The sequence below is a fragment of the Danio rerio genome, chromosome 18, assembly GCF_049306965.1.
Source record: "Danio rerio strain Tuebingen ecotype United States chromosome 18, GRCz12tu, whole genome shotgun sequence".
NCBI classification, from domain to species: Eukaryota; Metazoa; Chordata; class Actinopteri; order Cypriniformes; family Danionidae; genus Danio; species Danio rerio.
In genome coordinates this window covers 43,294,006-43,320,246 of record NC_133193.1, presented here as the reverse complement: position 1 = coordinate 43,320,246, position 26,241 = coordinate 43,294,006, and the positions used below count along the sequence as shown (strand labels likewise).

The 26,241-nt window shown below is 37.1% G+C and overlaps 1 protein-coding gene across 20 annotated transcripts in view; it reads right to left on the bottom strand.

The window, feature by feature from the left end:
* Positions 1-202: 202 nt before the first annotated feature.
* Positions 203-26,241, bottom strand: part of sema6d (semaphorin 6D) — a 230,697-nt gene continuing 204,658 nt past the window's right edge. For 4 of the 20 annotated variants that reach the window (XM_073929093.1, XM_068214767.2, XM_009293805.5 and 1 more), the window contains 18 exons: positions 23,800-23,965; positions 21,693-21,804; positions 18,230-18,290; positions 15,693-15,755; positions 15,506-15,607; positions 15,278-15,368; positions 13,641-13,760; positions 13,261-13,349; positions 12,249-12,466; positions 12,033-12,164; positions 11,676-11,831; positions 9,137-9,310; positions 8,663-8,803; positions 8,446-8,523; positions 7,615-7,673; positions 7,234-7,290; positions 6,610-6,765; positions 203-5,741 (listed from right to left, as the gene is read on the bottom strand). In XM_073929093.1, coding sequence (XP_073785194.1) covers positions 4,453-5,741; positions 6,610-6,765; positions 7,234-7,290; positions 7,615-7,673; positions 8,446-8,523; positions 8,663-8,803; positions 9,137-9,310; positions 11,676-11,831; positions 12,033-12,164; positions 12,249-12,466; positions 13,261-13,349; positions 13,641-13,760; positions 15,278-15,368; positions 15,506-15,607; positions 15,693-15,755; positions 18,230-18,290; positions 21,693-21,804; positions 23,800-23,914 — 3,213 coding nt within the window. In that variant the 5' untranslated portion in view covers positions 23,915-23,965 and the 3' untranslated portion in view covers positions 203-4,452. 20 annotated transcript variants of the gene reach the window in all.

Genomic DNA, 26,241 nt, shown 5'->3' with positions numbered 1-26,241 from the left:
AAAAAGCTGCTTTGACTGTAAAATATATTATTGTAAAAGCATCCTATGGAAAATATTAATTTAAATAAGAGAGATTTGTAAGGGGTGTACTCATATGTTAGTCCCATAAATATTAGGTGTCCCATGTACATTTGTTTTGATGAATCTACTAGCATGTGTAAGAGCAGTATCATATTTGTTAAACAAATATAGAAAGTGAACGTTCTGTGCAGTAATATTTTATTTCAACTATACATGCCGTGTTAAAAAAAGTCAACAAAAATATTCTTAAACAAGGACTGTAATTATTTACACTTTCACAGTACAGCTTTACAATATCTACACATTAAAATATTCCCGAAAAAGAAAAGCTGTATTCCAACTGCCGATGTTTGCACAGTATTCAAAAATAAAAGGTAGACCAGTCTGGTTTCTTTGCACATAGAGTATTGACCGAACAGTAAAGGCTTGAAGTCAGATTGCAGATTTATATTGCAATATACAAGGCAGCTCAACACAGGACAACTCAAACCAGAGCATGGGATCAACTCTCTCTCCTTTAATAAAACTAATCTTTAGCAGGTGATGATTCATCAGCCTCCGTTCAGCTGCTCAAATACAATCAGAACATGTAAACAAACATGGAGCTTTGGGCTTGAACAGGCAAGTTCCCCTTAATATACTGAAATTTCCAAGTCATTTCAAACAGACTGCGAGTCTCTAATCTTAGATGATCCTATCTAAAAACACATCTCATTTGAAACCATATTAACCCTGGACCACAAAATAATGGTCAATTTTTAAAATTTATACACCACACCATAAGCTTTGCAATTATATAAGGTTTATTAGGACAGCATAATATTATACTATTAAAAATCTGTAATGTTAGGGTTCAAATACTGACAAAAGCATTAAAATTGTATATGAAGGGCTTAGCAGTGTATATTAAGTTCCGATATATTTACCATACAATATTTGCAAAATGGAACATGATCTTTACTGAATATTCTAGTGATTTTTGGCATTTCAAAAACTAAAATCTGTCCTCTTGACCCATACAGGGTAATTTTGAAAAATTGTCCAACATTTACTCATGACTAGTTTGTGGTACAGGGTCACAAATGCTGTGAAATATTGTGAGAATCAGATGATATATAAATGAAATTAATATTACATTCATTACATGGCATCTCATCATTGCAAATTAGCACCTTTCAGAAACGTGTACACACACAATGGCAATAGGAAAACAGCTAAGCAGTTATTATTATCTTTGTCTGCATTCATGAAACTCATTTAAAAGAAATGATTATCATGGTCACATCATGTTCTCCCCCGTCCAGAGGTGTAACCACCACAAGCATTGAGAATAATGGTAAGGTTTTTTTATCATAGATTTGTAGATTAGTTTACCTTTGGGTTACATCCCTGCTCAAAGCCAACCAAAAGCAGTACTCATTTGATCACTGTCCAAAACCAAACTAAGCTCTTGTGATTTTAATAAGGCACACAAATACACTGATCCAGGTAAACTTGCCTTAAAAATGTCCACACTTAAATAGTTGTATATTTACAATAACGCTATCACTGGCACGACTCTGCAAGACACACTGGTAGGTATTAAGTGATTGTATACTTACTGTGAGTATGCAATTGAGGCCTCTATTCTTTAAAACAAGCAGAGTGAAGCGTAGTGCTCAGATAGGGTCTAGTATGGAGTTGACCCAGCAAGTATTTTTTTGTTTTGTTTATAAAAGATGTCTAACAGATGTCTAAACATAGACGTCTTGGCTAAAACAAGGCTAAATTTAGACTGTCAGTAAAAATCTAATAGATGTTCAAGAATAGGCCAGAAAAGGAGCAGGGGGGCCAAGTCAGAGCACTTACTCTGGTCCCCCGGGCTCTGCGCTGATTGGGAAAATTCCAAATTGAATCAAAAACAATCCATTACAATTGGCTTGAAATTGGCAAGCAAAATTCAGGACATTGCAACCTGTAAAACCTGGGAATTAAAAAAAAAAGAATAGGCCAAAACTAGACTAGTCATCAAATAAACAGAAATGAACAACTACACATATAGGGCCCTATCATACACCCAGCGCAGTGTGGCGCAAGGCGCGGCGCAGTAGTCTTTTGGCAGTTTCAGCTTGGCGCAAGAGTCGTTTTGAGGCGTTGCGCTACGCTGTTTAAATAGCAAATGCATTAGTGCTCATTTGTGCGCCCATAGGCGTTATGGTCTAAAAAGGGAGGCATTTTGAGAAACTATAATAGATTTGTCATTAGACCAAAACAAACCCGGTCTAAACTCCGGCGCAGAGTTGCGCCTCGCTTACGCACTGCTTAAAACGCACAAGAGAGCAATAGGCAAATATCTTTACATATGAAAAAATTAAATATTAAGGATATATATAGGATATAATAAGAATAGATAAAGAATATAAATATAAAGGATTAAAATATTACAAAACATATTATTTTTTGGCCTACGTAAATATGAAAAATCACTGCTTTTATGTCTTCTTCATCTCGGGAGGCTTTTTCAGTTCATTCATAACAATTTGCTTTTGTATAATGTTATTATTATTAGCAGTATTATTTATTATATCCATATTTATATATGTTTTTTTAAAAACAAGCTTAGATTTGCCCACCTGTCAGGTTTTAGACCATATGGGGCACAGCATGTGTTTTAGGATATAGCTCAGGTTTTTGAGCACATTTTGTTATTCATTTATTCGTTTGCTGGAAATTAGAAATGAATTTAGAAATAGTTTTGAAACGAATATTTGCGCTAAACAAACTAAATTATTTATTTATAGACTAATTGATGTCTGTGCGTAAAGGTTTCCCTATCCAAGAGCGAATGTGAAAGTAGTTCCATTATCTCTTATTCTCACGCAGTAGATGCTCTGTTTAACAGTTTTCTGTTAAAAAACTGTTAACTGTTTGCTTGTGAAATGCTCATTTTTTCCACTTAGACTTACTTTGCGTCCTGTAAATAGTGAATGCGCTATTGGCGCGACGCAGCTGACTCTTAAAGGGAATGGGAGATGAGACTCTAATTGGTTTATTCTCAAAACACACCTATCACTCATTAAGAAAATAAACTCAACCCTTTTAGACCATCCGTCGTGGCACAATGCAGATTTCCCATCCTTAAATTAGCAAAAACGCGTCCTGACTCGCCCTGAAAGCGTTTGCGCCCTGCGTTTTGCGCTCTGCGCATGGACCGTCAAAATAGAGCCCATAAAGTCTAACTAATCTGTCTATTAGACGACTAGTCTAGTTTTGGGCTTTTCTTAGATGTCTTTTTGATTTTTTTACTGAAAGCCCAATTTTAGCCTTGTTTTAGCCAAGCTGTCTACGTTTAGATGTCTATTAGATATCTATTTAACACAAAATTGTTTGCTGGGGAGGTTGGGTTTTGAAGTAAGAAACGTGCTGCTTGCACTTTTATGTAATACTATGACCAAGAACCAAGCTCTGTGAAATAGTCTAAACTGAAAGATTATTAGAGCAAGAACTTCACAGACCCAGCAACAGTAGTGTTTGGCATGAAGGAAAGGAGAGAGGTTGATCAATAATCTGCATTATGTCATAGCTGAAAGTTGTCTTCATGGGATTACAGGATTCCCAGTGATTTTCTGGAACTAAGGATGAGCAAACAGAACATTGTACATTTGACCAGTGTGATCCTGTGCTGAGCCTGTGGGTTTAAAAGCTTGACGCAGCTTGACACACAGAACCGCCGCATGAAACGACACACTGGAGTCTGTTAAACTTTGTCATCGTCTACACTTAGCAGCACAAACGTTGAGGGCACTTTTACCCTGTGAGTTTAAAAAATCAGTAGTCCAAGTAAAAGCCTTGGACATTTCTTTTGCACGCACACATGATTAATTACCTTGTGGACGTCTGTGTCCAAACACATCTGATGTTAATGCACCTTAAATGGGGTTTAGTTTAATGACAACAATGACTCAAGCTCATTCTCGGTTTACTGAAAAAAGAACATGGACAATGAATGCACACCGGTTAGCCCCGGAGACTAATCAAACACAGACTCGCAACACGTTCCTTTTACTCTGTCTTCTTGAGAGATATCCAAGCAAGACTATCCGATTTTCCAAACAGTCTAACAAATACAGTTCACATTGATGGGGAGAACAGTGCAGGGGGAGCATTTGCTGCCCAATCGACACAGCAACTACGCAGCTGCTTTATGCTGCGTGTCAGCTGTGTCCTATGACCTCAGGCGTCCCTGCCGCCTTCAAGATCAGAATCCATCCTCTGTCATTCAAGCATGACGTGACAACGTCATTGAGAACTAGCAAAACTACCCGAAACAGAAGCTCTGGCGTTCCGATTCATTTCCCTTCAAATGAAAAGGACACTTGCACGCCATATCTCTGCAGGGCAAATGCTTTTACTCCTACTGTCCATTCATCGAGTAATATCCTGCTGAGCATTTCAGTAGCTATACTTGTTCACTGGCCTCATTTGTGCTGTCTGTGGTGCAAAGCCGTTGGGCTTGGGTGGCACATCGGGCTTTAGCGATGCTGTCCTTTTGATGGATGTTCGTGGTAAAGATCCATGCCCACTGTAGCTGCTCTGTCGGGATACAGAAGGCGTCATTGCCATTGGTACCCCATGAGAGTCTAGTCTAGTGGGTGGGGTAGGAGTGGGGGGTATGTACCCACCTCTGTTCATGCTAGGTTGCCGGGACACTATGGCCCCGCTAGGTGAGTGCAGCCCTTTGGGAGGCGAGGATATGGAGTGTCGCTGGGAAGAGCCTCGGTGATACCGCTGTCTCTCAAGAGTTCCCATATGCCCTGTGGGCGACGTTGGCGTTGTCGGCACATCCACTCTCTTGGTCGGGCTGTTCCTTGGTAACGAGGAAGACGGAGAATACAAGGAGGCCTCTCGACTTGGGACTTTAGGTGGAATCTCTGTTGGACTTACAATAGGTTCCAGCATTAGGTGCTGTCGAGATTTGGGCATCTCTACCATGATGGCCTTGGGGTTGCTATCATTTAGATGTTTCAAGAGGTCGTTTAACGTATTCCTGGCATCCACTGTTCGCCTCTGGTCTTTACGTCCGGATTTGGAACCATGCTGTTCACTATTCTGGACCTTCTTTTCTGCTTGAGGCCCCTCTGGTGTGCTGAAGCCTGCTTTGTTTTCATGCGTGGCATTAGGCAGTACCACAGCACTAGGTATGTGTGGATTGATTGCAGAATGGGGAGGTGGACTAGAGGGAAGGTACTGTGGGCTTTTGGGTGGTGCATCTTTGCGGGAGCCACTCATCTTTCCATGAGCTCTCTCCCACTGGTTCTTAATGGGCTGGAGGCTCTTCTGTTGCAGCACAGGTGTGGATTCAGGCGTAGGCAGTGCTGCTAATTCCGGTGGCTGCCCACTCAGGAGCATAGTCTTAGTTTCTCCAGTGGTTGGCACCTCCCTTCCATTGCTCAACAGGTTGGTGTAGAGTTTGGGAGTATCCATATTAGGCTGGTACTCTTTGACAGGACTGTCAAACAGACCGTTAAGCTTGGCAAAGCTGCCAGTGGAATCAGTGCAGGATTGTGCCGACTCTGCATCTTTTTGGATCTTTCGTGGAGTGCGAAGAAACGCATCTCTATAGCAGTAAACAACCATGCCTGCGATGAATGCACCAAGCAGAAACGCAGCTAACACACAGGAGATCAGGATGTTCATGTGCACCATCTGGTTTGATTCACCTGCTTGTATTTCCCAAACACCTGCAACACAGATAGCCAAACAGCATGTTAACACACTTGCAAAGCTGATCACTGAATAAGTCTCTCTTAAAGCAAAAAGTCCTTTCCTCCCCAGAGGTGCCCCACCATTTGGTGTGAATTAAGACCATACGACTATTGTTTTCTGTTAACTATTAAGCTTAGATAAAAACATCTAGAAAGAATTTCTGGAAAAGGAAACAGCAACGAGGTTAGATCATTTGATTGCGCATAGGTTGCGGTTAGTATGTTGTGATTTGACATGGGTTTCCCCAGAGAGAATTAAGCCCACTGTCTTTGTTTAGTACCCGAGAGTGAGTTTTGTTAGTGTCCGCAGATATACGAAAGAGTAAGTCGTGAATAATGTTGCTCGAGGAATGCTTAAAAGTGTTGCTTAGTGGCAAGGCCTTTGGAAGATTTCCTAAAACCAAAAAACAATGGTCAGAGAAAGAAACGGATGAAAGAAGATAAAGATGTAGCCATTTAAGATAGATTAAACAAAATATGCCACAGAAAATATACATAAAATAAAGCTAACAGTGAAGAATAAAAATAATAGAAACATAAAAGAAGAAATAATACAAAGCTTTATATGCTGATGGAATCTGAGTATAGCTGCTTGTATCAGTTCAATACTCTAAAAGATAGTTAAGCTTTTCGCTGACTTGAATGTTGTCAAGAGCACGTGTCCTAGGAGTCTGTATCTTTGCTAATGTAGTGTGACTGACTGCAGATTTGCTTATCACGCCATTCTTGTAAGGAATGGGCTGCTATCAGCAATGTATGCACTATCAGCTAATTAGCAATACAAATTGCAGCTATTACCCAGAATTCCATGCAGCAGCGCAGACCGCTATGGTCAAGGCCTTACCCTCCAGCACACCTGGTATATGCTCAACAGAATGTGAAGTGGCTGGGTCACCATGGGGTTCAAAGAGTTGTGGTGTCTGAGTGGGGTTGGTTTGGGGTGATTGTATGGGTTCAGAAGTCGCGGGCACTGTGACTGACGAAGATGGCAACTCCATGTCTGTAGCGACAAACAAATTGTTAAGAATCGGAGATCCCAAGATAGATGTAATGTAACGATCGGGGTTAGTGAACACTGACAGGACGACTGTCAGTTTATACGATTGATTGAGGTTATTTTTTGGACCATTACAGGGAAGTAATGGTTGTGCAGAATCTCAGGTAAGGAAAATTTTCAGCTTGAGAGGAGGGAAAGGATGAAGACTGTCTCTAATAGAACGAGACGACGACAACATAGTCCAGGGAGACGATAAGGTGGAGGCAGCAAATATTTCATGCAAGAACGAAAGAATGAATGGATGAAATGACGGAAAAGCTGGTGCTGAGAGATCAGGTGCCTCTCTTTTTTTGATAATGATGATGGCATGATGAAAAGCACAGGATTAAAAGCAGGTGGCAGCAGTAGAGGAGAAAAGAAAGGAGAATGATGAACTCAAGGAAGGAAATCAGTGCAGTACAGGAAACTAACCAGAGGTTGGGTCGCCATATGATTTGAAATCTGGCGCTGATGTAGTGGCCAAAAATTCTAAAAGAATTAAAGGAACAGGAAATCATTATGAAATAACAAAAAGAAAAGTTAGAAATTATAAAACTGTAAAACTGCTGTTTTGTTTAATTTACAAAAATAATAACCAAAAAAAGTGTTTTCCTCTGGTTTATGCTGTATCGCTCTTTAACTGTAATGTTCAGGCCTAAACAATGTGTGTGTGTACATGTTTAATTGTCAGAGGAATTAGTATGATGTGCGTGTGATGTGTTAATTTCCAACAGCTGAGAGTGTGAGGTGGGTTATTCACGTGAGAACTACTAACTTATGTTTTTGAAAAGAGATTCGTGTTAATAAGCTTACCGTGACAATCCCCGAGGTGAGCAGTGTTGCCATATTCAACATCTTGCTCATAACCACTTCTGCAAAAAGAGACAAAAAGAAAAAAAAATTTAATTCCTTACATTTATATAGCGCTTTTCTGGACACTCAAAGCGCTTTACTCATTGTCAATAGTATCTGGATGCAGCCTTTATGATGCAAGCTGAGACTGCATCACTCAGAGATGCAATGTCAGACACAATGCACTTAAATGGAGCTAGTGACGTCACTGTGATGGGTAGGGTTAGGTGAGCCCATTAAAAAGCATCGGAGGCAGCCCAGATTGCACTGCACCAGGTCTGCAGCCAGACCCCTCTCCTCATTGTGGGGAATCTACTCTTTCAACACCAGTGTGCAGCATCCACTATGACGTGACGGCAGCCATAACCCATAATTAGTGGAGAGGAGACAAAGTGTTGAAGCCAATTATCATATGGGGATGGTTAGAGGCCATAATGGACAGAGATCAGTGGGCAAATTTGGCCAGGATGCTAGGGTTAAACCCCTTCTCTTTTTTAAAAGACACCCAGAGATTTTTAATGACCACAGAGTCTCATCTGAAAGACGGCACCAATATAATGGGGCGTCAGGACCCACACAGACAACAGGTTAGGCGCCGCCTGCTGGTCACACTAACACCACTTCCGACAGCAACGCAGCTTTTCCACATGGTCTCCCATTCAGGTACTGACCAGACGCAGCCCTGCTTAGCTTCAATGAACGACCATGTGAGGGTTGCAGATCGCTAGCTGCAGACTAATTGAGTTACTCATTGAATTTTCCCCCTTATCTGATTAGAATAGTAGGACTTACTGTATAGTTGCAGGAATACGTTCACAAGCTCCATGTGACATCCATCCGCAGTATGGGTCTCTTGAAGCAATACAAGACCTGCAATGAAAAACATCTCAATATTAAAAATGAACACACGACACAATAGTTCTACAAAAATAAAAGTGATTTTAATTGGATGTGCAAAAAAAGAAAGAAAATGCTGCCTAGATGCAGCAAAGCTACATTCAGAACTCACTTTTGACAGGAACTGTGTCGTTCGCAGCGGCTGAGTGGTATTCTTACCACACAGCTGGAAAAGGCCACATAAAGTGTGTGACTGTCTTTATCTAGGTGGAAAGACAAAATTCGCCGATCGTCCTCATTGCTGGATAAACACCTGGGAGAAAAACAGAACAGAGAGAGGAAAAGCCGATAAATCACATGTTATCAGATCTGTCCGTCAGTCAACACTTTCCTCAGTCAGAAGGAGAATAAAACAGCCACACACTGCAGAGGGAAAAGTGAAAACCATGCTCTTTCACATCAAATAGATCTAATCTTGATCTCTGATGATCCAAAACTTTCATTCAGGTCATAAAAAAGACAATTTGAGACTACATCATAAACTGACTCAGATTTCTCCCACAATTAAAGAAGTTTCCCACAATTAAAGACAAAAGAAAATGCGTCTTGAGACTGATCATAGGATAATTATAGGATGAGAACATACTTGGCTTGGTTGAAAACGTCAATTTCCTCCAGCAGGACGCTGTCATTCAAAGACAGCAGGGATGTCTTGGCTAGAACTTTTAGCACGATGCCTGCTTCTGAACCGATGAAAACCACTGTGTAATTCTTATGGGGTCCTGCAGTGTTGTCAACTGCAAGTGCTGTTAGTCTGTACCTAAAAAAAAGGAAAAAAGCTTGAATGCAGGGCAGCTTTTCGGTTACAAGGAGACGCCTGAATTGCTGCAGCTTAACTTGAGCTGACACAAGACAAAACATGTTGAAACGTGACACATCTATCAAGACCTGAACTAGTTAAATTAGGCGTACCAGTTGTTTAGAACATGAAACCAAGGCTCTTTGCTGGAAGGGTCATAAATGATGCTTACTTAACAGCTGACACTGGGTCTAGATAGCAAACTCTTCCCAGTATTATGTAATTAGGTTTTATGCAAAAAAGTAATCTGTGCTAGTATTAGATTTCTTTCTGATTATAAAAGACAACCTGCGCTGAAGTTAGATAGTCTAATCCTTATCCTGGAAAAGGGCCAATCAGCTAAAAGAGACTTTATGTTATGCTGTGTCTAAATTCCCATATAATCCATCCTAAATAATATTCAAAATAGAATTAGTTTGTCCCAAATCATAGTATGTTTAAATGAATATTCAAAAGTTACCCATATGGTCTACTATTTCTGGTAGAAATTTGAAGTGTTGATCTGTGTGTACTCTGATACAAATACAAATACTTTTAGGACGTAGTATAAGCATAAATTGGGATACGGAACTTGACTAGCATGTTACAGTTAATGTCCATTTAGGGTTTGCATGTACAATCTGCAAGAAAGTGATTCTCTAGGAGTAAATTTGGACACGCCTGCAATACTTTTGGTCACACTTTATTGTAATGTACAATTGCTATTAACAAAATATGAACTAAGACTTTTAGCTTAATGCAGTTCTAGATAGCTGCATATTAATAGGTAGTAATTGAGTTTAGGCATAGGCTAGTATTATCCAATAAACAGCCAATATCTTAATAATAAGAAGATAGTAAGCCAGTAGTTAATAATGGGAATTTGTACCTAAACTAAAGTATTATCATACTTCCTTACTGTCAAATTGGTCAGATTTTGCTTTAGTCAACTCTTGTGAGAGCGTCAGAACGACTTTTTGAGACTAGGCTAAATGGTGGCACTGCACCTGTACCTGACTCTTGTTTTGGTGAACCACGGTTCGTCTCTAACGAAGGGGAACGAGTTTTTGAGACTAGGCTAAATGGTGGCACTGCACCTGTACCTGACTCTTGTTTTGGTGAACCGCGGTTCGTCTCTAACGAAGGGGAACGAGGTGTAAAAATAGAATTGGGATTGGGCCTTTATGTCTGAAAGTTTCAATTAAGTCCTAAGACCTTTGTCGTTTTCCAATTCGCATACTATCCATCCTAAATAGTATTGAAAATAGAATTAGTTTGTCCAAAGTAGTAGTATGTTTAAATGAGTATTCCAAAGTTACTCAGATTGTCTACTATTTTTGGTAAAAATTTAAAGTGCAGATCTCTAAAGAGGCGAGGCAGGTGCGCAGTAGGTAGTGCTGTCGCCTCACAGCAAGAAGGTTGCTGGTTCGAACCTCGGCTCAGTTGACGTTTCTGTTTGGAGTTTGCAGGTTCTCCCTGCCTTTGCGTGGGTTTCCTCCGGGTGCTCCGGTTTCCCCCACAGTCCAAAGACATGCGGTACAGGTGAATTGGGTAAGCTAAATTGTCCGTAGTGTATGAGTGTGTGTGAGTGGATGTTTCCCAGAGATGGGTTGCGGCTGGAAGGGCATCTGCTGCGTAAAAACTTGCTGGATAAGTTGGCGGTTCATTCTGCTGTGGCGACCCCGGATTAATAAAGGGATTAAGCCGACAAGAAAATGAATGAATGAATGATCTCTAAGATAGAGAATTAAATATGAAAGAAATGTGGACGATGTGACAAGATCATTGAGAGGGCACACAACTAAGCAACATACCAATCGATGAGGATGTGGTTTGTCCCAAAACATGCACATTCTTCTGTTACACACTCAACAGTATTTACTTTAGCTTTACAAATACTTTTAGGACATAGTTTAAGCAGGGGAGTTGGGACACAGAACTTGACTAGCATGTTCAGTTAATGTCCATTTAGGGATTGTATGTACAATCTACAAGAAAGTGGTCCTCCAGGAATCAGTTTGGACATTCTTAAAATACTTTTGGTCACAATTTATTTTAAAGCAAAATTGCTATTAACAAACTATTAACTAAAACTTTTAGCTTAATACAGTTCTAAATCGCTGCATATTAATAGGCAGTAGTTGGGTTTAGGCATTGGATAGTATTATAAGTAAGACTACAGTGGTTAATAGAGGGAATTGATACTTAAACTAAAGTATTAGCATACTTTCTTCCTGTTAAAATGGTCTAACTTTGCTTTAGTTAAAAGTCATGTTTGCATCAACTCTTGCGAGAGCATCAGAACGAATTTTTGAGACTAGGCTGAATGGTGGCACTGTGCCCGTACCTGACTCTTGTTTTGGTGAACCACGGTTCGTCTCCAATGGAGGGGACCGAGGCGTCCATGAGTGGGTGTGACTTGATGAATTGAAGGGTCTCGTCTGGAAACTCGATGGAGGTTTTGTAGGACTCTGCTGAACCGTGTCCTGCACAGCAGCCAGGTCTGAAAAGACAAAACACGCACACATGCAGTTCCGGTTGAGGGAAATAGGGCAAAGAGCCATGTGCCACATGCCTGTAAATCTATACCCGCCTCCATATGGCCACTGCACACACAGGTTAAATATGCAGCATGTCCAATTATCGCTTGTTAATTATTAATCTCTCAATGATTAGCCCGTCACGCACTAGTGCGTGCACCAACCTGGGCTTGGGCAGTTTCTCCTCTGGAAATGGCGTCCACACTGAATCTGGCGTCTTCTGCTCTTTGAAACGGCCGCGGAAGGCTTTCTCAATGTCCACCATGGAGAAGGCACACACTGCAGATCCAGGAATACTGAAGGAATAAGAAATTCACCACTATTCAGTCTGTTTCCATGTGGAGATTTTTGTGGAAGGTCACTGTGACAATTTATTTTACCTGTTTAACTGAGTGGTGAAAACTCCAACCACAGAAGGCACCCCATTAATGTCGATGATATCGGTAATGGCCTGAAGGACGTCAAAGTAGAAAAACGATTCTCCAGGAACGGAACAGTTCAGCCGAGCCTTAACAAAAGATGTCCAGTGTTTTTCCAGCACCCGCTGAGACCCTCCCATGTCATTTTTACAGATCCGAGCCACTCTGGAGTAAACCGCCTGCAGTGAGAGAAAAATAGTGGGAAAAAAAGTCAGCATCGCTTTCTAAATAATAGATCTATCTCCCTGGTGGCAGAGTTGAATCTAAATATACGCGAGAAACCATTCTTTTTCACTTTTAGATAGTACCAAACTGCAACGTGCTGGAGGGCTTGAATTAGCAGCGTGTAACCGTCTTAATAATTTACCACTGTAAAATCTGCTCTCAGTGCAGGTGTTGACTACAGTAATAACTAAACCTAAATATTCATTCATCTGTGCTACCAAGAAGCTGTTTAAGGGGCCAATTTAAAGCAAATCCTGAGGCAATGGATGATATATTGACCCTCAGGAAAAAAACGCTCATCTCTAAATAAAATACTATGAACACTGTATTAGCATACAAATCATAAATACATTATTACGCTTCAGGGTGTTTAATTACCTTTAAAATCCAGTTATTCACCTTCACTTGTTCCAAACCTTTGAGTAACTTTATTCTACTGAACACAAAAGAAGATATTCTGAAGAAACCTGTAACTATTGACTTCCATAATATTTATTTTTTCTACTATGGAAGTCATTGGTTACAGGTATGCAGCTTTCTTTAAATGATCTTCTTTTGTATTCAACATATTAAAGAAACTCTTAAAGGTTCAGAACCACTTGAGGGTGAGTAAATAGTGAAAAAATGTTCATTTTTGTGTGAACTATGCCTTACTTTAGCATCAGTAGGAATGTTAGCATTGTATGTCTTGAATTAGTAGGAATATTAGCATTGTTTATCTGTTAGCATTGTGTATCGTGAAGCATACCTTTCCCAAGTTGTTGTGCTCTGCTGCAATTTCTCTAAAGAAAAAGTAGACAAAATCCCCGTAGTCCACAGCGTGAAGAAAATGTGGCTCTGGAAGGAAAAAAAGAAGAAAGCATTAGCATCTCCGCCGCTGACCCTAACTTAAAATTTGATGCGTTTTTGTTGGCTGAGTGGAACGCCAGAGTGTTGACCTAGATTGTGCCACAGGAAACTGGATTTTACGTCAACACCCGCCATTTTCTGTTCTCCCACACTGACCCACTTCTTTTAAAGTATGGTTAGGGGTTGTTGGTTGGGTGTGCATTGGGTTCAGCAAGTTGACCAATGTTACCATAAAACTACTAGTATTTAAATGAAGCACACAAGCAAAAGTTTAAGTACCTTTCAACCACTTGGAGTCATACTTGATAGTGCGAAGGGCAGAACCATCTCCCATACTGCGATAAATCACAGCATCGCTAGCCAGGAAGTCTGCCACCGTAGCAGAGTACAGCTTACCATCTATGACAAACAAATAGGTTAGATTAAAACACAATTCACATACAAATCACACAATGTTTTTGGAATTCAGCACACACTCAAAGAAAACTAAAATCATAATAATAACATTGAAATAATTGAAAAGCAAACAACCACAGAGGAAAAGTCTATTTAGTCCAAACAAGAAGGTTAAATAAAGTAACTTTCTGCTAAGATATTTGTGACCCTGTGACCTTTACTGATATTTTGCAGAGGTAATTTTTTATTTAAAATGATCAATTATTCTTTTATTCCCCCCAAAAATAATTAGAATAATAAGTAAAGATAATTTCCTATTAACATATTTTGTACATTTTCAAATGAAAGATTGCAAATATATCAAAATCTTTGAATTGAACATGATTAAAACAATTTTAAACAAGGTTTTCTCAGTATTTTGACTTTTTATATAGTTTATATAGTTTTATATAGATAGTTGTATCTCAGACAAAAATATTCCTATCCTAACATAAAATAAATCAAAGCCTGTTTGTTTAACTTTTGGATAAATCTCAATTAAAAAAATAAAAAAATAAAATGAATATATAGTAGGGCTGCTAGATATTTAAAAAAAAAAACTGACATTGCAATATTTTATTTTTCTGCGATTTTTATTGCGATATGAATACAATTTTGGCAAATGACTTGAATAAGTTTATTTGGAATAAAATTATTAATTTGGATTAATTGGAAAATTCTTGTAGAGGAGTAATTCAAAAAAATTGCAAGAATAAATAAAGATAAAAGTGAAATAAGTAGTCAGATATTCAGGTACAGTAATACGATACGATATTATTATGATGTTTTGCCCCGATGACAGATATCAGCAATATATAACAAGAAAACCCTCCACAATGATGGTTTGTTCTGTAGACTATCGAAAAAAAAAAAAAAAAGCTTAAAGAGGCTAATAATTTTGACCTTAAAATGTTTTTTTTTAATGCTTTTATTCTAGCTGAAATAAAACAAACAAGACTTTCTCCTGAAAAGAGAAATATTTAAAAAAGAAAAAAATTATTCAAAGGAGGGCTAATAATTCTGACTTTAACTGACAATATACATTTACATGTGTGTGTTTTTTATACACATATGTCTGGTTCACATTTGATAACTTTTCTCTCTTTTTTTTGTTTTACTTTCTAAAAACACAAAATAAAATAATTTTTAAATAAAATTAATACACAATAATAATAATAATAATACAACTGAAATGAGATTAATTTACAGAGTAATGATAACAAATTCTGCTTTCGCTTTTTTACGTTTTTTTTGTCCAGATTTATTGGGATGCACATGTGACATCACACCGTACTAACTCTCAAGTTGTGCCGTTCCTGTCTGTATACTAAAATCGCTTGGCATGAGGATGTTCATGCGGCATCTGATTTATGCACAACATCAATCCTGGCTCTTATTGGAGCGTTAATTTTAGCCAAAACCTTTAAAATTCATGGCAAAGTTATTCATCATCCTCCTCATTATCCTGACAGCTCTCATACCGGCAAACAGGGCAACGTTTGTCTGCTTAGCGTCAAACGGGCATCGGGCCAAACCGCTGATCTCTTCCCCATCAAATTCCAGGTTATCCAACTAAAAAAGAAAGCCGGAAATAGAGTTCTTATCTTCATTGTACTGTAAAACTGCTCCCACTCACATTAACCAGTCACTTATTAAGTGCAAAACAACAGACAGACAGTCACGTAGAGCATATAAACAGCAAGACCTACCCTGTAGTAACGGCACATGGGATTGAAACCATTTGTTCCGCAGATGAACACAAGATCATCATTTCTCGGAACCAGGACTTTAATGAAATTATGGCACTCGTCCTGAGAGGAAGACAAGACAATGAGATTTATGGCTGCTTTGGCGCTGTAAATAATACAGATCATGCTGAAGATGTGGAGGACGTACTCTGTGTTTTCCCTTCATGGCGCACGTCTCTCTGTCAGCCTGCCCCGACCGCCACGTCAGCTTCTGTGACAACACAAACCATTACCGTTAGACAGTTTCCCACCCGCACACTTATCAATAAACTACACTGATTTATAATCAGGCATGATGCAATAGGTTTCCAGCCATCAACAGCCTTATGTTGATAATGACGGATATACTATCAGTCTGATGCTGAAATAATATTTTTTCTGGTCCCACTATATATTAAGTGGCCTTAATTACTATGAACTTACATCAGAAAATAAGTACAATCTACTTATTGTGTTCATATAGTACTTCACAACACTCTTGGTGCTCCTGAAGTTGGATATGGCTAAGGTTAGGGATAGGTCTGGGGGCTTGGGTAGGTTTAAGGTTGGGTTAAGGTAAGGGATAGGCCAATAGTGTAATTATAAATGTAATTACAAGCAGATCATTTAGAAAATATCAGTACAATGTAAAAACATGTATGCGCACAATAAGTGCATTGTACTAAATCATTCATTTAAATACAAATTCAGAGTAATTAAGGCCACTTAATGTAAAGTGGGACCTTTTTTATGCTTGAAAGAAGTCATTTATGTTTACCAAATCTGCCTTTATTCAATCAAAACACAGTATCACGTTGTGAAAATAAATATGTCTATATTATTACATTTTAAAGTATTATTTATTTCCAGTGAGTCACCCATAGGAAAATCTTATATATGGTCATATATGAACATAAATAAATAAACATTGGCTAATATATATATATATATATATATATATATATATATATATATATATATATATATATATGGACACAACAGCCATTATTTATTTATTTTTTTCAATGTTATTAAATATATCTTGCATATTATCAGATATCTGTATGGGGATGCTGGATTTTCCTTCAGGTCATTTTAAATTGGTACTTAAATATTATCTCTTATTATGGATTTTCATGCAGACTGTGACACATTTTCAGGCGTCTTTTGTGAACAGAAAAGTTCTCATCACATTGATTAGCTAAATGCATCTAGCTGAATAACAACAACAACAACAACAATAATAATAATAATAATAATAATAATAATAAGCACTTTTTTCTCATGTACAAACTTGAGAATAGCAATACAGTGGTCCCTTGCCATAATGTGGTTCACCTTTCGCGGTTTTACAAACTTTTTTGGCCAATTTGACATGCTTTTTTTGTTACAGCGCATTGTATTCTGTGTCCTGATTGGCTGTAGACCAGGGGTGGGCAAACTTGGTCCTGGAGGGCCGGTGTCCTGCACAGTTTAGCTCCAACACCAATCAAACACACCTGAACAAGCTAATCAGTGTCTTCAAGAGCACTACAAATCTATAAGCAGGTGTGTTTGATTAGAGTTGGAGCTAAACTGTGCAGGACATCGGACCAAGTTTGCCCACCCCTGCTGTAGACCATTGTCAATCAATCTCCTCCATGAGGTGTCTCCTGTACGGTACATAATGCATTCAGCTTGCCAAATTGACAAATCTTTGATAGCTAGCAATGTGACTCTGAAGTGCTGTACTGTATGTTTGCAAGTTTTCTCTCTAACAAACTCCATAATGTCGACAAAACATTCTGCACCGTCAAGGGCACCCACGGTAGCACTCAAAAGTCAGAGGACAATGCTAACCATCGCACAAAAAGTTGTACTTCTGGACATGGTAAAGGAAGGTAGAAGTTACGCAAAAAAAGTTATACTTACTAAATATAATATTGTCTCTACTTTACTGTTTACTGTTTCTTTCAATGTCTGCTTGTACTATCTCTTTTTGTTACACTCTTTGTAAAGTGTCCTTGAGCTCAAGAAAGGTGCTATATTAATAAAATTTAGTTATATTTGTTATTAAAAGTGTGAAAATGTGAATGCATGTCTTAGAAAATTGTATGAAGTTTGTAGTGAGGGGTTTTACAGCCTTAAAACATCTATAATAATTGTAAAAAATAAAGCTCACTACTTTGCAAATTTCACCTATTGTGGGTTATTTTTAGAACGTAACTCCAGTGATAAACGAGGGACCACTGTACATCACATTTCCCCAAAAATTTGTATCTTTTTTTTTTATTTACATTTTATTTCTTGTTTCCTGAGTTTAGCATACATGAAATTAGCATAGTGGATTGATTTCCGAAGCACCATGTGACATTGAAAACTGAAGAAGGACTTGCTGTTAAACTTATAAGCTTCACAAAATATTTAAAAATCAAAAACTTCATTAACTAAACTGTAGTAATACCTGTTTACAATATTATTGTATCAAATAAATACAGCCTTAGATAGCTATAAACAATTTCGTTTCACATTATACCAATATATACTAGCTAAAGCATAAAACACTTTACATTTAGCAGAAATAGAAACCTTGTGATTGACAAAGTGCTGCCAAGACTAGAAATGAAACTCAGATTATCAGAATTGTTTTTATCGGTTGACACTTTATTGTGCTACACCTAGTAAAGACGAGTGTTTAGGTCATAAAATGATTTACAGTGAACCCACCCTGTATGGAATGATCTCGTTCCTGTAGGACTCCCTCAGACTCACCAAATACACCTGATCCCTGTGAGAAAAAAAAAAAAAAACAGGTTTGATCCCACACAAAGACTACTCACAATTAGAGGTGCACAATATATTGTTTCAGCATCGATATTGCAATGCGTGTCTCCGCAATTGATCCTTTTCACATTTCTGGGTTTCTCAGCAGCAGAAGTCATCATAGTTGGGTACACTTAGAGCGCAGTGAATGCGATAGTACAGCAAATAATCCTTTTACAATACTATTTGCTAAAAAAGTCAACAATGGTGTTATAAAGACTTTCAGAATAAGCAAAAAAAATCATGTGAGACTGATAACTGCAACCCAAAGAGAGAACAACGTCAAATTTACTGTCCTGCCCACTGACGCTGCATTAGGAACGCCTCACATAAGCATAAATCTTAAAAACGTTCAAGCATTTAAAATGGTGGTGACCGTTAAATGTGTCATAACAGTCTTGTGAAAAGGGTTCATAGTCAGCGCAGGATCTGTAATGTTGAGATGGGATTGTTGAGTAGATTAATGATTGATATTAATAGTTATTGAAACAACTATAGATTATAAGGTTTATATAAATTTATATTTTAAACAATGTAAATAGAACATGTTTTCACTCATATTTTATTTATTTTTAAAACCTTATAGTTAGGTTTTTACAAATAAAACAAATAATTATAAAAATAAAATAAATAATAATTATAAAAAAAGTTTATAATCTGGATGAATTATTAAGACCTGTGACTGTGTGAGCATTTATTAAATTGTGATTAATTTTTACAATGAAGACCTATGTAGTGCTAATTTACATTTGATTATTACATTTCTGTACTGTAGTTCTGTCTGACTTTGTGAAACAGACACTGTTTATTTCATTAATATTTTTGCTCTGTTGTATTTAACTATGCACTGTAAAGAAATATCTGTTAATGAACAGTTTCCGTATTGTGTAGAAAATGATTCAGTTAATTAAATGTATGTATTTAATTAAAATAAATACATTATTATTAATAATAATAAATACAACTAAATATACTTCAAAACACTGAAACTGAAATACATTTCATTAATGAATCTCAGTTTTCAGTGTTTTGAGGTATATTTAGTGTATACTGAGCTACAGTAACCTCTGATTAACTATTTCAGAGGTTGCTTTAGGTCAAACAATAAAAAAACGATGCTAATTTGGCTTTACTTTTAGGCTCTATGTAGAAACGAACACATATTTTACAAGAAAAGTGTCTTTTGAGTACTTAAAGCGTCTATCTGTGCTCTGATCTCCCAGTATCAGACTGTTGAATGGTGTTTTACTCGCATATACTGATTGGTGCCATTATGCGCTCAAAATAATATGAACCATTATAGGGGTGGTCAAATTTATTTTTACAAGATCTAAATTAATGATATTAATTATCATTCATTCATTAATTTTTAATCACTTTTCCGGGGCCTGGTCGCAGAGGCAGCAGTCTTAGGAGAGAACCCCAGACTTCCCTCTCCCCAGACACTTTCTCCAACTCTTCATGGGAGACACCAAGGCGTTCTGAGGCCAGCCGAGAGACATGGTCTCTCCAAAGTGTCCTGGGTCTTCCCTGAGGCCTGGTGGGACATGCCTAGAGCATCTCACTTGGTAGGAGGCATCAGCAATAGATGCCCGAGCCACCTTAGCTGACTTCTCTCAATGTAGAGGAGCAGCGGCTCTACTCCAAGCTCCTCTCGGTATATATATAGCTCCTCACCCTATAATGGTGCGCCCCTGTCACCCTGAAAAGGAAACTCATTTTGGCCACTTGTATCTGACATCTTGTCCTTTGGGTCAAGTTTAACAAGTAACTAATTTAATTATTAATATTACTATTTAAAATACAGTTCAGAGAAAAGTTCTCCCTATTAAAGGGCTGATCCACATAAATGTTGTTTTGACATCCTTCAAGAGGGATCAATCGTTAATTAGGGGGGGACAATCCCCCCTGTAATTCGCACCCTGAATTGAATGTTTAAAAAATAATATATAGAGAAAAAAGTCTGTAAAATAACAGAAAATGTACTGGCAGCTTCTTACAAGGGTTTTGTAGTGTAATATACAACACCAACCCAGACAAGACATCCATTTAAACTATTAAAAATGTTATTTTTTTCAAACTTTTTAAAGTTAAAAGACGTTGGAAGAAAGATCAAGGTCCCACAATGCAATTTAAAAGCATAAATAAATGTAAACAATACGGAAAACTGCTGTTCTGCATCATTGTGCTTGTAAATGTAATAAAAAAAAAACCTCTCCTCTAAAATAATTAATAAATATCTCAAATCATGAATTCTTTATAAAAAAAGCTATTCCAGACATTGGATTAATTTGTGTTCATAACACGATACATAATCGTAACTAGGGCTGCACAATATTGGAAAAATCTGACATTGCGATACTTTTTTCTTCTGCGATATACAGTTGAAGTCAGAATTATTAGCCCCCCTGAATTATTAGACCGCTTGTTTATTTTTTTCCCCAATTTCTGTTTAACGGAGAAAAGAATTTTTTTCAAATAAATAACAGATTTATTTTATCTTTGCCATGATGACAGTAAATAATATTGTACTAGATATTTTTCAAGACACTTCTATACAGCTTAAAGTGACATTTAAAGGCTCAACTAGGTTAATTAGGTTAACTAGGCAGGTTAGGGTAATTAGGCAAGTTATTGTATAACAGTGGTTTGTTCTGTAGACAGTCGAGAAAAAAAAATAGCTTAAAGGGGCTAATAATTTTGTCCATAAAATGGTGTTTAAAAAAATTAAAAGCTGCTTTTATTCTAGCCGAAATAAAACAAATAAGACATTCTCCAGAATAAAAAAATATTATCAGACATACTGTAAAAACTTACTTTCTCTGTTAAACATCATTTGGAAAATATTTTAAAAAGAAGAAAAAAATTCAAAGGGGGCTAATAATTCTGACTTCAACTGTAAATTGCGATATGAATACTTGGAAAGGTTTCTTTAATTTAAATAGATTGGGATGATAGTCTGTTTTCTATGTGGTGCATTTGCAAAAATTATAACAATTTACAAGCATATATAAATACGACAGAGCAAAAACAAAAGTGAAATAAACAAGGCTTTATGGTTTTCTGGAGAGTCGAATAGTATTCAGTTACAGACATTGAACAATCGAACATAAAATAACATGGTCCTCATTGTATAATTTGTTTAAAAATTAATACATTTATCTTAGAATCCTTAATAATTAGATGCACACATTGCGATATCGATGCTCAAATGATATATTGTGCAGCCCTAATCGTAACTAAATATCGCAATGCCAGACTATTCCAATATCGTACATCCCTACTGACAAATCAATTGTCCTTCAACCCTGAACAGGTCAAACGGTCAAAGATCTCCATTCCACTTCCTGTTAAAATGCTGACTTACCTGCCCGCGATGAACAGCGTATCATGTATCTGGGTCATCAGCTGAAAGTCCAGTCTGTGCTGAGATTCGTTACCAGAGGGACGTCCACGAAACACCGGGTACTGCCGTGCATCTGCAGAACAAACAGATGCGCTGTTATTCAGTATTAGCGTCAACGGAGATCGATGTTGCTATTGATTGGCTGTGGCAACTGCATGTTAAACTGCCCTGAAGAAAGACTTTGCTAAAGTAATGAATATTACACCAGCAGGCCACCGCATTGACGTCTGGCCACTGCACTGTCAGCATGCTGGGGTGTTTTCTCACTGCGGAGCACAGCAGCACTAATGCAGCCAATATAGATGTTGATGACTTCCTCTATAGAACATGGACAGCTGTTTTATTTTATTTATTTATTTATTATTATTATTTTTGTTTTGATGAAGGCAATTTTATGTCTCTTAATTGACTTTTGTTGGTTTAATTGGGTCGCAAAGAGAGACTTTAATTGTAAAATGTTAAAAAGTATTATTTATTATTATATTATTATTATTATTATTATTATTGAATGCAAGTAAAGTGTCTACATCAAGATTTTAAAGTAAAATACTATACTAAAATATATCTTAAAATATACAATAAAATATTGTTTCTATAAATAATAAAATATCAAATGTTTTATATTATATTTAAATTATATATATATATATATATATATATATATATATATATATATATATATATATATATATATATATATATATATCTTTTTTTTTTTTTTTTTTTACTCAGTGTTGAAGGTATTGAGTTAATTAAATGCCTCATTACAACTTCAACTTAAATGGGGTAAGTTCACAGTACACATATAGATATGTTTTCTAACTCAAATGGTTTGTAGCAATCGCTTACCACAAACGGTTTGAGTTACCTTAACTTTTTGGGTTTTACAGTGTGTATATATATATATATATATATATATATATATATATATATATATATATATATATATATATATATATATATATATATATATAATTTATTTTCCTTAGTCTCTATTTCAGAGGTCACCACAGTGGAATGAACCGCCAACTATTCAGTCATATGTTTTTTTCCGCAGTGGACGCCCTTCCACCTGCAACCCAGTACTAAGAAACACCCTTACACACTCATTTCACCAGACCTTGCTGTTAGGCGCCCCATATATATCATTTTTAAATATTTAATTAAATTACAAATAATTGGTATTTTGGACAAGTGATCCTTTAATATGTAACAAAATGATTCTTGTTTTAAACATAAATTATTTTTAAAACTAAAAACTAACATGTATGGAAAATAATATATAATGTCCACTGATTTCAGGAAATTATAGGAGGTGTCTTCTATAAATGATGGAAACAAAAGGTATGATAGGTATTATTTTTACTGAGAGATTAGAAAATATTACACTGTATTATACTTTCAATGCTTAAACTGTGAATAATTATTTAAATTGTAGAATATATTTTGTATAAACTTTCAAATCAAGCAGTCATGTTGTTAAACTGCTGCAGCTTTTGTACAATTATTGAACGACTTAGCCATGTTATTTGATTGTGACTACAATAAGGTAAGCTTAGCACGTCATGATTTTGTCAAGTATGATGCGATCCTGGATTAACATCTGTGTTGATCCTGGAACATCATTTTTGTTAGTAAATGAAATCCATACCTATTCCCTACCCTTAAACAAAACCATAACTGTAAACTGTTCTCAAAATCAGAAGGGAATAGTTGGACAACAATCATGTAGAAGTGCATAAACCTAACCATAAGCTTAAACTTAACTTAAACTAAACAAATAATTCTGATTGGCTGATAGAAATGTTGTTCCAGGACCAACATAGATGTTAATGCAAGAACATGTCCTACTTGTGAAATCATGCTTGCGGTAAACTTACATCAACATTTTTGGTAAATGTGATGAACCAGTGAAAGTGTAAAAAGAAAAAAGTTTATTTTCTAACAGCCCGCAGGGCTCAAAGTGCCCTTATTTGATGAAAAGAAATGCATTTTTCTAAAGACCTTGATAAAGATCTTGTGTAGATGGGGGCAATTCAAAAACAGTGTGATGTCTGCAGTCTCTTACAGTGTCTGTCCACAACGTCTAAAGGGATGTTGTCCTCAGGAAAGCTCACAGCATCCAGACGGGACGCCACCAGCAGGAGTATCAGCAGGTCAATCGTCAGTTCTCGCCACCCCATCGCTGGCACAGAGGGCAAACACCTCCTGTACTGCACTTATGTAAATGTTACCTGCAACACACACAAACACATACACGCATTAAATAATATAACTATAACTAAACACCTCCCAGTTGTGTTTTTGTGCATGACCTCTGTCAGAATTTGCTTTGTAGATTAGAACTCCTGTGTTTTTTGCATGTACATGAGCAGGTTCACTCCTGACGGACCATTTAGCGTGTGTGTGAGTGAGTGTGTGCGCATTTGGGAGCCAATACCCATGATTGAAAATCTGTCCATGAGAGAAAGGTCAAAAAACAGACAGAGAGGGGGTAGAGAGCATGCGCTTGAGACACTAAAGTCAACGATGTGCTATCAGCAAGCTCCTTCACACATGCACACTGTATTTTAGGATGTCATTTAGGGTGTACTTTTGTGTGCGTATGTGTTTGGATTAAGTAAGAGAGAATGGAAGGGCCATTTCTAGACTTGTGACCGTAAGCTACTATCGTGCCCAAGTAAAAAAAAAAAAAAAAAAACAATATGAAAAAATGAAGAGCAGTATCATTGAAGACATTCATCTAGTAAATGATAGTAAATTCTACAGTGTTTTTGAATTATTCTAGAAAAGTACTGTACTTGGATGAAGGTGTTGTGCTCATTTTAGAATTGCTGTTAAGTAATGTAAACACACTGTAAAAGCTAGCTTCACATTAAAAAGTGAGTCAACCCCTTACCTTAAAAGCAACAAGTTGATTAACAAAGTAAATCCACTGACTTAACTTTTATAATTATGCATAGTTTGTTTACTTAATCATCATTAGGTAACAATTTTTTTTAAATTCTTTAAAAAAATTTTAAAATTCTTTTTTTAGGTGAAGTCAACTATTCTCTTTTTACAGTGCAAATCACCCAATACTGCACTAAGTTTAACATGTATATCATATATATAATCACAGTTTACAAAACTAAAAACTAATGTAACCTATACATTATTCATTACAGTTTATCAGTTGTGATCAGTAGCAAGTTGATCATCAGCAGCAAGTTGTCAAAACTATAATGTATCCAAAACTGTCTAGTATTTACTACGAAATACTGTAGTATTTTTATATAAATGTATAGGTATTTATGCAACCTGAGGGTTGCAAACTCTAAAATCACCCTGCATGTTGTAAATAAAGTTATATTTTTATTAAATGCATGTAATGAAACAACAAAACAGGGCAAAATGCTTTAAAGTTTAGAAACATCTCCTGGCAAAGATGTTGTTAAATTCCCACAAGGTTATCTTCACCGCAACAAATATGAAGTGCTTAATTTCTCTTTGATACAGATGATACCAATGTATTTTTAAAGGAATAGCTACATTAGCAATAATAACGTTACCTGCTTGACTGACAGTACTGTCTATGGCGGATCGAACACAACAGTTTAAAGCCTATACCCATAGTGTGCTCTTCTCTGCTTATCAGATGCTAGAATCTGTAGCATTAAGTGTACTTAATGGAGCGCCCGTCTTCCATACCAAAATTGCACCCTGCCTTTAGTAAACAAAACTGGTTTATACTTCTGCCTTGACTCACAGTGCCGGCCTAGCGCGTAGCCATGCATTTTAATTTTTCCATGCTGTTTGTGTTGCACTGCAATAGCCCTTCCGAAATGCTAGCTGGCAGTAGGTTATGTTATGTTCCTCTGCATCGAGTTTCTTCACTGGTGTTTTGTTTTGTCTGAACACTACCTTAATGTACAAGTAGTTAAAACTTGCTCATTTAGAGGTGGAAATCAGGGGACGGGTAACAACATTAATCATAAGGTGAACACAAAACAAAACTTTACTTGGGAGCTTCTTCATGGGACTCGACACGCCGCTCTTAGAACTGCACACATTCGTTAAAGCTACCAAGCCGACCAATCATAGAGCTTATGCAATGTGTTGTTACATTTTTTTTAAAGGTGCATATAAGTATTGGCGTCAGTGCCGGACCCTACAAAATGTTATCCCCTTCAAAATTGTTTAATGACACGCTCTAAAAAAAGTGGTTGCTTTACTTTCTGTGGGCAGGGCAGTGGGATGCTCATTGGCGCCCCTGTAGTAGATGGCGTACAAGGTGACTGCCTAGTTCAATCATGCCTAGAAAGGGTACTGGAGGCAGGGGTGTGTTTGCTGTGAGTGGCACAGAAGTCTTCAAACAGACATTCAAACAGGAAGATTTCAGAGGTCTGCGTGTTGGGGTTGGGGTCGTGTCCTGGAGAGACAATCATCTGTGCATATTAACAAGGAGTGTAAAGTCAAATATTTATAAAGCTACAAATTATTCATGCCAGCAAAGCCCGAACGGATATAA